At 34.1% G+C, this 12,693-nt stretch overlaps 1 protein-coding gene and 1 long non-coding RNA gene across 4 annotated transcripts; one reads left to right on the forward strand and one right to left on the reverse strand.

The window, feature by feature from the left end:
• Positions 1–4,249: 4,249 nt before the first annotated feature.
• On the reverse strand, positions 4,250–7,033 carry LOC122052369. Of its 3 annotated transcripts, none has more exons than XR_006131979.1 (5): positions 6,880–7,033; positions 6,378–6,791; positions 5,537–5,603; positions 5,284–5,419; positions 4,250–4,656 (listed from the first exon to the last, which is right to left on the reverse strand). It is a non-coding gene; the product is annotated as an uncharacterized LOC122052369 (long non-coding RNA). The 3 variants fall into 3 exon arrangements; XR_006131978.1 differs by having other exon boundaries at positions 6,378–6,729; positions 6,821–7,033; XR_006131977.1 differs by having other exon boundaries at positions 6,378–7,033.
• Positions 7,034–9,006: 1,973 nt separating this feature from the next.
• On the forward strand, positions 9,007–10,527 carry LOC122053987 (peroxidase 5-like). The gene is made up of 4 exons (XM_042615862.1): positions 9,007–9,259; positions 9,360–9,548; positions 9,639–9,801; positions 9,943–10,527. Exons 1-4 carry the CDS (start codon positions 9,041–9,043, stop codon positions 10,335–10,337), a joined length of 966 nt encoding a protein of 321 aa, XP_042471796.1. The 5' UTR covers positions 9,007–9,040; the 3' UTR covers positions 10,338–10,527.
• The last annotated feature ends 2,166 nt before the right edge of the window (positions 10,528–12,693 follow it).

Below are 12,693 nucleotides of genomic sequence, written 5' to 3' on the forward strand. Positions count from 1 at the left end.
TGCATTTCAAGAAGTGCTTGCTTATAGTCATTAGCTCAACCCCTTATTAGGTTCATCTAAATCTTGCCCTTGGAGGAGTGAGATATTAAGCTAAGGGTTCTTAGCCTTGCATTTGACTTGAATCTTGCTTGTGGAAGAGCAAGGTACTTGCTTGCTCCAGGTCTAAGGCCATCCTTAAATATACTTATGCTCACATGGTTCCCATGAAATCATCCACGTGATTGCTATGAAAAGTATGCCCTACCACAAACATGCTTAAGAGGGTGTTTGGCTAAACTTATTAAAAATAGCTTATAAGCTCGTACATTTTATAAGCTATTTTAGGTGCTTATAAGTTTTTAGGTCTTATTTTAAAAATAAGTTGTTAAAGTGTTTGGGTGAATTTATTACAATCAACTTAAAGGTATTGATGTGTTTGGTATTATAAGATATTTTTATTAATAAAATTACCAAAAAGGGTATAATACTATTAATAGAGGGTTTTAGGCTTTTTATTAATAGAGAGTCTGGGCAAATTTCTACAACGGAGGAGAGAAAAATTGGAAAGAGGCGTCGACGGAGAAGATGACACGACGCTGGAAGAGAAAGCAATGGAGATAGAAAGATATTAGGTTTATAAAAATTTATAGAGGATAAGTTGGGGATTTATAAAATTATATAAAGATATTTTAGAGAAGAAAATTATTAAAATAAGATCTTTTTTTTAAAAGTAAGGACTCCCATACTTTTTTAAAAATAGCTTATAAGCTTCAAAATAGCTTATTTTGACAGCTTATAAGTTGTTTGAAAAAAATTTTACCAAACAAATTTGAAGAGCTTATAAGTTCCAAAGCAGCATATAAGCTATTTTAGAGAGCTTATAAGCTTAGCCAAACACCCTCTAAGAAAATATTAATTAGTAGCTTCAGATATATCAAATAAAAATTTACCTACATCAATCATAAAAATGAGTAAATCATCAGACATGGTTTTATGTATGGTTAGGAAAGGTTCTAGCTATGATGGTGGTGCCACAAAAAGAGGTGATTCTTGGGGCTTGGCCTCCATTGGGCAAGTCTTTACACTTTCATCATCAAAATATTCAAATCCTGCAACATCCATAATGTCTAGTGGTTGTGTGACCAAAAGAAGTTATTCTTGGGGCATTATTTCTATAGTACAAGTCCCTACACTCCCATCCATAACATTATCATAAGAAGGATAAACTACACCAAGATTAACATTAACAACAGGAGTAACAACAACATCGGTAGACACAACTAAATTTGTTTCTTCAAGTGCTTTTTCATGGCTTCATTTGCTTTATTTTGAGTTACAATAAAATTTTCACACTTGATTTGTAAGTTGCAAAATCTACTGCAACTATCAGTTGTATGCTCTATTGCTTCACACATCTCACAATATGGTTGTTGTGGCCTTTGAAAGTAATCAGGAAGGTTTCTCCATTTTTGCCCATACACTCCATATGTAGGATCAAATATCATTAGGTAACCATTTGTATCATTCCAATCTACACCACAAAGATGATAATAGAGATTAGAAAATTTTACAGCATTAAATTGATTGAACCATTGATTTTGAGCATCCATTTGGCTTAATAAGAGAAAAAAAAAAAGAAAATGCAACAAAAGATAAAAAGAAAAGAAATCTATATTAACCAAATTTCTATCCAACTAATATTGATTGACACAGCCCTTGGCAACGATGCCAAAAACTTGATGTGGGCAAATCTACAAGTGGACGGAAGTGTCATCAAATAATAAAAGATCGAATTCACAGGAACTGTGAATCAAGTACTAGTTAGAATGATAAAATAAGTTATCTAGAGAATCAATGGTAGTTGAAGTCATGAACAAGCTTAAAAGAATTGAGAGAGAGAGAGAGAGATAGAGTGAGAGAAGCGATGTGATCAAGTAGGTGAGAAGAAATAAGATAGAAGGTAGAATGATCACAGCAAGAATGTAGAGTGTGATCAAAGCATGCAGGAAGATAGAGTGTGATCATAGAAGGAAGGCAAAGTGTGACCAAGGCAAGAAGATAGAGTGTAATCACAAAAAGAAGGCAGAGTGTGATCAGAGCTAGAAGGCAGAATGTGATCAAAGTAGAAAGACAGAGAGATCACAAAAGGTTCAGTGGTGAAGGCAATTATAGGACTTCAGTTTCACTTAAATGATTGTAAACACCTAATCTAGTTTAGTTTCCTATTCTCAATGGTATTTATGTAGGTAGACTATCCTATAGTATCTGATGTGAACTTTTTATTCTACAACAACATATCAACCCTAATCATCATCTACCTTCAGAAGGATCATAACTAGTGATCAAAACCTAGGGGGACCCTGTCATTAGATTCCTCGACCTCTAATTAACCACATTTTCTACTACGTGACAATGAATTAGGTTTAATCCATTAAGCTTTATGACAGCCTAGGGTTCCTCACGACATACCAAGTTGCACTTTTGTATTTAACTCTTTGTGTCTCAATTTTCTATGGGGTCAGATTCTCCTTTCAGTTCATCTCTAAATCCTCATGGGATACGAATCTCATGCTTTTTGCATCAAGATCGTGTTAATACGATAGATTCAGACCATAAACAAATATTTCATCAAAAAAGAAACATGTAAACATATAGATTAAATAAAAAGATGTTCACATATTAAAAAGGCTACTCCCTAAATCCTAGAATAAGGAGAACTACTCCATAATAAAGGAATTACAAACCAAAAACACTAATAAAAGCATTTATACATATCAAAATAGATAATAGAGATAGAGAAATGCTTAGAGAGAAGATTTTTCGATATCTTTGGAGTGGTTCCCTTGCATTGGAGTCGGACGGATCACTGAAGTGAATGAAGATGATTGCTCTAGGATTTCTCCTAGAGGGGAAAACCCTCTTCGAAAGAGGAGGACGAAGTCTTCTAGTCCAAGATTCATTTTACAAATGAGCAGAGCTCCTTTTATAGTGTAGAAAGTTGAACGTCTAACATGGCTCATGCCGCTAGGAACAGGTGGTCGTGGTTAGGAAGCTGAGCCAGGCACAGGTACCCATGTCCGGATATGGTCATATGGGGTCCTCACTTCTTGATCTTCAATTTTGCTCCGATTTGCATCTTTTTCAATAAAAACAAGCAAAGAATAGTTCTCCGAATTAAAAGTATCAAAATGAAGCACACAAAGATGAAAACATGAAATATATGCATATAAAATGGGATAGGATGTGTCCAACTACGATAAAATCTATATAAAATGCACATATATATCAATAATTTAACATTTAAATATCACTAGAATATATGTCCTTTGTTGCAAGTCTAATTATGTCCTAGGACGCACACCAACACCAAAGATATATTAAACTTAGACAATGGCTTCATTTATTACATTTGGTACACTGGTAGAAATGAATGTCATACAAGAGACTATAATTGCACAAGAAGCAAAGATATCTGAATTAAAGCAAAAATTGAGGATGATGCGAGAGGTATAGGATCAACGGGATTAGGAGACTTGATGCCATGCCAACAAGATATATATAAGAGATGCTATAACAACCTCATGCAACATCATCCTAGTGGATTACTCTTATATATAGTTTGAGTTGACTCTCATGCACCCACAAAAGTGAAGATGGATCTTGAACTATAGCACATTTTATCAGTTAGTTGGCACTATCATTTGTATGACATGATACTATCTTGTTTTTATCAATTTTTATAATTTACTACTCTTTATTTATTAATATGTATTATATGCTATTGAATTTCAAGAGATACGTTTTCAATATCCATTGATACACTACAAGAAAACATGGCTTCAGAAACGAAAAATTCTGTCTCTGAAAGTCATTTTTCTATTTCTAAAAAATATTTGATACAGAATATTCCATTTCAAAAATTCGTTAGTGAAAGCCCCGTGGCTAATCTTGAGACGGAAATATTCCGTCTCTAATTTCAAAAACGGATTAAAAAACTGTTTATGAATCTGTTTTTATTTTAACTAAATGAAATTAATTTCAAATACAAATTTTGTTTCTAATTTTGTTTTAAATCTGTCTTTAGTCTGTCTCAAATTACCTAACAAATATAATGGTAATATGTTTATCAATCCATTTATAATTCTGTTTATAAATACACATATAATTTTATTTTCAAATTTATCACTAATTTTACCTACATTTCATATCTACATATTACTTTACAATAAGAAATCACAAATTTCAAATAAATTTAAAATATTAAAATAACTAATTTCTAAATCCAAAAGTACAATATGATTAACATTGAGATAAATAAATATTCACATAGTTTTAAGATAAAAGCAATCACACATTACAATTCCAATTTTTTTTTCCTTTTAGTAATTTCTTCCTCCATCCTCTTGCTAGTAGCTGCATGTCTTCAACTTTTTGTGATAATTCTTTATTCTTCTTATTAGAGCAAATTTGTTGAAACTTTAGTGGTTTGATCTTCCAAAGTGTCAATCGTGTTGAACTTCATACACCCTCCCCTTACATGAATCACTCATCACATCTCATCACTGTAGATTGTAACCCTCTAGCAAATTTTCCACCCACCACATCACATCAAGATTGAAGATTGAATGAAGAATGAGTAGAGTAGTCATCAAAATTTTGTTTTTCTCTATTTTGTTCCTGTTCATATTACAATAACTTATATTAGTTTGATAAATATAAAACAAACAAATGAGATACATGCATGATATAATAAAAAAATAATAAACAATTAATTATTTTAACTTATATTAACTCAGGCTGATTTGTTGTCCACAAACTCTCTAATATCACTACTAAAAATTAAAAGAAGAATACAGACAGATTTTCCAATAATAGAAGCAAATATTTTGAATCTTTGTAAAGGCTTCACATGGAGCCCGAAGATTGTCAAATATTCAAAATAAATGGAAGTCATTTACACCTGTGAAAGTGTCATCTGAAAGGCCAAAGAAAAATAATTAGTTATTGGGAAGTTAAAAATTCAATCTGGTAAAAATTTTCTTCTCTATATGTCAGAGAAAAACAATCAGTTATTATTCAACTAATATTCATAATGCATAACTTCCTTTAAACACCATGTATGTTATTGTATAAACCACGATTCAAGGAATTTTGATAGGAAATCAAGTCCTTTTAAAACTATAGGTTACTTGCAAGGAAAACATAGTTGAAGAAAAAATTATTAAAATGGGCTTTAAAGCAGCCGAGTGTAATATAATATATCAACAGAAACAATAACATGGATAGGAACTAGTAAAGAAATACCTTCTTTTGGTGATCAGAGAGAATGAAGAGATAGCCTCATCCTTGAAAGATGCAAATAAACCCTTTGCAATAAGAACAAAACCTTGGATCTTAACCTCAACTTGAGTAAGGCAACCATTGGCAATTTTATGAATTACTGAAGAGATGAAAAACAAGCAATGAAATGGTTTGAAGAACATTATTGCATTTACAATGCATCATAAGCTATGAATAGAAATGAATGTTGAAAGATGAAAGGGAAATTTGGGAGTACTTTTTTTTATGATGATCAACTCTGATGAAGAAATCCACCAACTATTTGCAATGACTCTGCAAAGGAACTAAGAAAACACACAGACACATTTAATGAGTTCAGCTCGAATAGTGTTGAAAAATTACTCCTACTTGAAGTAGCAGAGAACAAAGCCACACACCTGGCACAGGAAAGGAACAAAACTAAAGAAAAGGACTGCACAACTCAAGAGGAAATATAACCATAAGTAAGAGATTGCAATTGTAGAATGATCTCAGTAACTAATTTAATACAGTATCCAAAAATCTTGTGACAGAAATGGAGGGCACAGGTTGAACAAATTTCCAAGCCTTTGGCAAGCAAGTTGGCACGCCATTGACAATGAAATGAAGTAAAATAATTAAGTTGTTGCTTGTAAGCAAGGTTCTAGTGTGTGGAACTCAACCTATTTGGAGAAGCAAAAGCCAAAACTTGCAAAAGGAAATATACACTAAAATCAAAATCAACTAAGCAGAAGAATAACTAAAGAAATATTAATCAACAAAATGTCACATGGGTAGAATCAACATTGAAGTAAACAAGAAATGTCAAAGAATAAAGGTTTGTCTTAACAACAAGCATTGCTATTTTAAATGGGCGTATGTTGAAGTTTAATTCTAGAAAAATTCAGAAATTTACAACATGAAGATCATATTTTGCAGAAGAGAAAGGATTGTCAATGGAAAAAAAATCAATCTTTAGTTGGAAAGCAAGAAGAAATAGAAAATGTAGAGGAAGTAGATGTCGATCATCCAGTAGCCAACAAATGCAGCAACAATCACACAAAATCAAGATCACTTCATTTTCAATCGGGCATACTCACCTATTCTGACGGTCGCTTCTTCCACTTCCGGGCGGCATTCCGGCGGCATGTCGAAGGCAGAGGCAGCAAGGCGCTTGCGGGCGATGCCGATGTCAAAGTGGATCATGCCAGAGGTGGGATCGGTGACCATGATCCCCTTGATAGGGAATTTAAGGAACAGCTCCTCCTATGCCCACCCAACCACCCTACGGAGCGTGCCGTAGCTGAGGTTCCCCCTCACCTCGCTGTCGAAGTAGGTGAGCCCATCTTCGTAGTGCACATAGCAGGGGCCTTAGAGTCGGACCTCGAGAAGATCGGAGGCATCATCGTAGGATAAACACTTGACAGACTTGGGGATAACTTGTTGGGGAGGCTGTGGTTCCAGAGGAGGTCATGGATGGTGGTAGCGCATGGGTGGATTTAAAAACTTAGATTCTGTAATGCAATTTGGGGAAAGAAAAAACCTTGATTTGGTCGCTTTCGATCTTGGCCAAGATGAGGATGTTGAGCACTGGAGGCTTACCAATGGCGGCTTTGAAGCGGCCGCCAACGTCCTTACTGCCGTGGGTGTCCTTGTCGCCATGGCCCAGGCATCCTCACCACCATGCAAGGTGCGCGACTTGCTCGAGTGAGGAGGCTCGGGTACGAGAAGGAATTAGGTTAGGAGCGATTTGAGAGGAAAGGGAAAAGAAATAATAAGTTAAAGGGAAAATTAAATATTTATATTTATATGTATTTAATAATACTTTTTATAATTTATATGAAATATTATTTTAAATTTGTTTTATATTTCATCTTAAATTCTTTTTAGATATTATATTTTTTTAATGAAATACATTTGTATTTTGTAACATATCTATGATTCGTATAAATTTGAAATGGATTTTTTTCATCTCAAATTTTCATTAAATTTTAAAGGAATTTTTGATAAAAATTATACAATTTCAAATTCTATTTATAATCTATATTTATTTATTTTTATTAAAATTTATTTATAATTTTGCCAGAAATTTATTTTAATTTTTGTCTTAATTTTTTTCAAATACTATATTTATAAACAAACTACTAAATTCTGTAGCAAATTCATCTTTGATTTACATAAATCTGAAATGAATTTTATTTTTGTCAAAAAAAATTATCTCTAATTTATATAAATTTAAAACGGATTTTTTTTTCTGTCTCAATTTTTCATTAAATTTTAAACAACTTTTTTGACAGAAATTATATCGTTTCAAATTTTGTTTGTAAACCGTATTTACTTTTGTTTATAAAAATTTATTTATACTTCTGTCTCAAATTCATTTCAATTTCCGTCTCCATTTATTTTTTCAAACATTATATTTTATTAAATTAAAATAGATTAGTAATTCTGTAGTAAATCCGTTTCTAATTGACCTAAATCTGAAACAAATTTTAATTCCATCTTAAAAATCTGTTTCTGAAGCCCTGTTTTATTGTAGTGATAGTTATACATTTATTTATGGATAAATTAATATTAATTTGTGGGTAAATTAAAATCAATATAAATTAATGATTATACATTTTTAAAAAATATATTACACAAAAAAATAATTGATCGGTAATTTTGTTTTAATCATTTTCCCCTAAAATTATAGGCTATATATATATATTTTATAAAAATAGTTGATAAATTAATAAAAAAAACGTCTATTAATTAATTAAAATTATCAACCAAAAATATATTTGTATTTACTGACAAAAGAACTAATATTTTTTTAAAAAAAAAGTTACTTGTCAAGTATATATATATATATATATATATATATATATATATATATATATATATAATCAATGATTTTAAAAAAAATATTGATCATTTGTTTGACAGATATATTTTTTTAAAAAAAAAATATTAAGTTTTTTTTACTATATTATAATATTTATTATTCATGGATTATCAACCCATTAAATTATCTGACTAGTAATCTATATTTATAGGTCAAAATAAAAAAAATATTGGTCATTTTTTAATTATTTTTTAGCTTGTAATTCGTGATCTTAAAAAATTCTCCCATTAAAGAACATATCTTATTACGAGAGCCATATCTTACAAAAGATTATGCCAATTAATGAATTAAATAATAAAAAAATAAAACAATTAATAAATTGAAAAGTTAAATTATTTTTTAATTTCAGATTTGCTAAATGAAAAAAAACATAAATACTTTTAAGGTGGAGCTATTCTATCCCCGTTGGAGTATTATCCTGGCTCTGCCTCCGTGATTATCGCTTCAGATTAAAATATAAAATTGACTTATTTATAATCAGCTGTTTTAAGCAATCCACATGATAAATGTTGTTCTGGGAACCAGACAAGTGAAATTCTTAACCCATGCATCTTCTTGTCCATATTCCTATTTCGGCGTTCAGTCATTTTATAATCTTATTTGTGGTTTATTCTTCTATACCTAATCACAGACTGGGAAGAAGGAATCATTAATTGTCACTCACAAAGGAATGGTGCTTGTAACGGTTCTGGCAGCAGCTGCTCCTTGGTCCTTCAATTCCAGCCTTGCGTACAGTGACTTTGGTACATGGTTCCAAATAATTGACGTGCAATGCGAACAACCAATGACGATGGTAACTGGTAAATTAAATCAGTAGATCGCTATATAATGGATCGGTCTACGTGATAAAGAACACTGGTAGGAGAGAAATTAGAAATGGGTCTCCAAATTGAGAAGATATGGATGGCCATAATGGTGGTGGCCATTTGCCTGAGAAACGGGAGAGTAGAAGCCCATCTCGAAGTCGGATTCTACTCCGGCAGCTGCCCCACGGCTGAGCTCATTGTCAGGGAGGAGGTTGAGAAGGCTCTCACCGAAGACCAAGGCCTCGGCGCAGACCTTCTTAGAATGTTCTTTCATGACTGCTTCACAAATGTGAGTGGCACACAACGTACCCCTAACACCGTACCTACTGTTCCATTAAGTTTGCATGAACATCAATGTGTGTGTTTTTGTGGCAACTTGATCGATCTAGGGTTGTGATGCTTCGATTCTTCTTGATTCGACGGAGAACAACACCGCGGAGAAGGATGCGAAGGTCAACCTCACCCTCGAGGGATTTGAGATCATCGACCACATGAAGGAGAGGCTGGAGGCGGTGTGCAAAGGAGTCGTCTCCTGTGCTGACATTCTTGCTTTTGCTGCAAGAGATAGCGTGGTTCATGTAATCACCCTTATCGATACGATGCGTACCTTCTTGAATTTTATATATTCTCATTAAATATGTATTAAGCTTTATTAAATAATGGAACAGTACGGAGGAGTTCACTTCAAAGTCGCAGGAGGAAGAAGGGACGGAAGAGTGTCCAGCTCAGCTGATGCAAGCATTCTCCCTTCATCGGATCACAACCTTAGCCATCTCACTAAATTATTTATCTCGAGAGGATTGAGCCAAAGTGACATGATTATTCTCTCAGGTTCCAACGTATACTAAACTATATAACAAATTGTTTGATCATTGTAAAATTACTTCAATATGAAGCAAACTGTAATGTGTAGATCGTACAGCTATGCATTAAAACTAATTAAAACACGGCCTAAATTATGATTTGATGCAGGGGCGCACACAGTAGGCATCGCCCACTGCGACGCCTTCGCCGAGCGGCTCTACGATGTACACGCCGATGGATACGAAGCGATGGACGAGAAGTACGCAGCCCATCTGCGGCAGCAATGCCCACCGGGAAGCAACAACACGGTGGTGTTGAACCCGCACAGCCCATACGTTTTCGACAACCGCTACTACAAGAACCTGCTCAGCCGCCAGGGCCTCTTGGTCTCCGACAGAACCCTCCTCTCTACACACGGCACCATGACGCAAGTCAAGCGCTACGCCTCCAACTACAAGCGCTTCCAGCGCAAGTTCGCCGACGCCATGTTCAAGCTCGGCGAAATGGACGTCCTCACCGGCGCCGATGGCGAGATCCGAGCCAATTGCAGAGCCATCAACTAATCGCTATCGTGACCGTGAATTAAAAATTCCATGATTTAAGCTGCTCAGACAGTTATCCTTCCTTTTCAGTATATGGTGTTGTTTTATGTGTTCTATATAAAATTGTGCCGTGCATGCCCGAATCCATGAATACATGTCAGAGAATGTTTCCGAATTCCAACATTTAATGTTTGTGTGTTAAACATTGTTACGGTGTTTTGCAAAATTTGTCGTGTTTGACTGTTTGTGTGTTAAACATTTTTATGGTGTTTTGCAAAATTTGTCGTGTAATATTAATTATTTTGGACTAATTGTCGTACACGCGTCAGGATAAGGTACGAGTGATGTAGAACAAGTGCCAATGGGAGGCTGTTGGCCTTCCCATGTGATTATATTCCCTGTATCAAACTGATTTGTTTTTTTATAAAATTATGGAAAATTAAATCGTAAATGATGATTTGCTTACTAGAATTTTATGAGGTCGAAATTCTGTGGACCTCACTTTCAAAATAATAAGTTAGTTACAATATTTATGTTGGTATGGTCAAGTAGTAGTTTAAAGTGCTATCGCGACAAAATTGATTCACCGTAGAATATATGCCAATTAATCCAATTAAATTGTTAGCTAACATATCACAATCAATCTGTGTTAAATCAGTTGCACGTGTAAGAAACTGACAGTACTTATGTTGGTATGCCTGTTGCCATTGTCATTTTTTACTATTACTATTGATTTCGACATCGACATCTATTTTCTGTCGATTTTGACATCGACATTATTTTCTACCGACTTTGACGCCGACACTAGTTTCTGCCGATTTTGGCACCGATGTCCTATGTTGTTAATTTCGACGCCGACACTCTTTTCTACCGATTTTGATGTCGAAGCCCTAAGTTGTCGATTCCGACACCGACGTCCTTTTCTATTGATTTTGACACTGACACCCTGTGCTACTGATTTCTATATTTGACATCCTTTTCTGCCTTAGATTCTTTGTGTAACCACGGGTCATCCTAACATCAGTTTTTTGTGGATCATACAAATGTGTATCCTTACAGTTTGGATATTTTGAGAATTATTTGTTCTGTCATCATGCCTGGCCGTGCAAATGCTTCATGGAAATCGAATTCATATATGTTTGAGCAGTTTCAACAGTTCCTTACTTCACATCCCTCTGCCATGTCAGCTTCCTCTCATATATGTTTGTCGTCGTCTGGTATTTCAGGTATATCTTCATACTTGTAGATTTTGGACTCTGGTGCCTCCCATCATATGTCATCCAATTTGTCATCTTTTATTTTTTTCTCCCAGTTTATCTATATCTATTGTGACTGCTGATAGTACTCCTATGTCATTAGTAGGTGTTGATTCAATTGTTACATCTTATTTATCTCTTACTAATGTTTATTATATTCCGAGTCTTACTATAAATCTTGTTTCAGTTAGTTAATTATGTGAGTCTGGATACCTAGTTTATTTTACTTCATTCAATTGTTATTTTCAGGATCTGTAATCTCAGAGGATGATTGGGACATGCCATAAGCAAGGAGGACTCTATGTTTTAGATCAACTCAAATTACCAGAAGTTGTAGCTTCGAGTGTGGATTTATCGTCTTTTCATCTAATCGTTCATCTTCTGATTTTTATTTGTGGCACTCTCGCTTAGGTCATGTTTTAACGCCTCGTTTGTAGTTTTTAGCCTTTATAGGAGTATTAGGACCTTTAAAAAGTTCTGATATTTCTGATTATAGTGGTTGTAAACTGGCCAAATTTTCTGTCTTACCATTTTCTAAAAGTCTTTCTTTTTCTTTTGCTCCATTTGATCTTATCCATTCTGATGTGTGGGGACCCTCTCCTATCCTACAAAAGGGGGTCAAGGTATTATGTTTCGTTTATTGATGATTGCACTCGTTACTCTTGGGTCTATCTTATGAAACACAGGTCTGATTATCTTACAATTTTTAATAATTTTAGCGCTCTTGTGAAAACTCAACATTCTAGTGTCATAAAGTGTTTTCATTGTGATTTGGGGGGGTGAATACACTTCAAATCAATTTTTACATTTACTTGCTTCTGATGGTACTATTCATCAAACCTCGTATACAGATACTCCTGAACAAAATGACGTGATTGAACGAAAACATAGACATCTTGTTGAAACAACCCGTTCATTTTTATTATCTGCTAGGGCTTTTAGTGCCTTTTGGGGAGAAGCAATCCTTTGTAACGCCCCGCCCTTCCCCGCCACTCGGGAAGGGGAGCGAAAGGATGGGGGTTACTTGCAAACATACATACATGGCAGCGGAAGTAAATAATGTTATTTTTTTTTAAACAAATTAAACTAACTTAAGCATACAATCATGTTGTCATAGAAAC

This window comes from Zingiber officinale, chromosome 3A, assembly GCF_018446385.1.
Source record: "Zingiber officinale cultivar Zhangliang chromosome 3A, Zo_v1.1, whole genome shotgun sequence".
Lineage (NCBI taxonomy): Eukaryota > Viridiplantae > Streptophyta > Magnoliopsida > Zingiberales > Zingiberaceae > Zingiber > Zingiber officinale.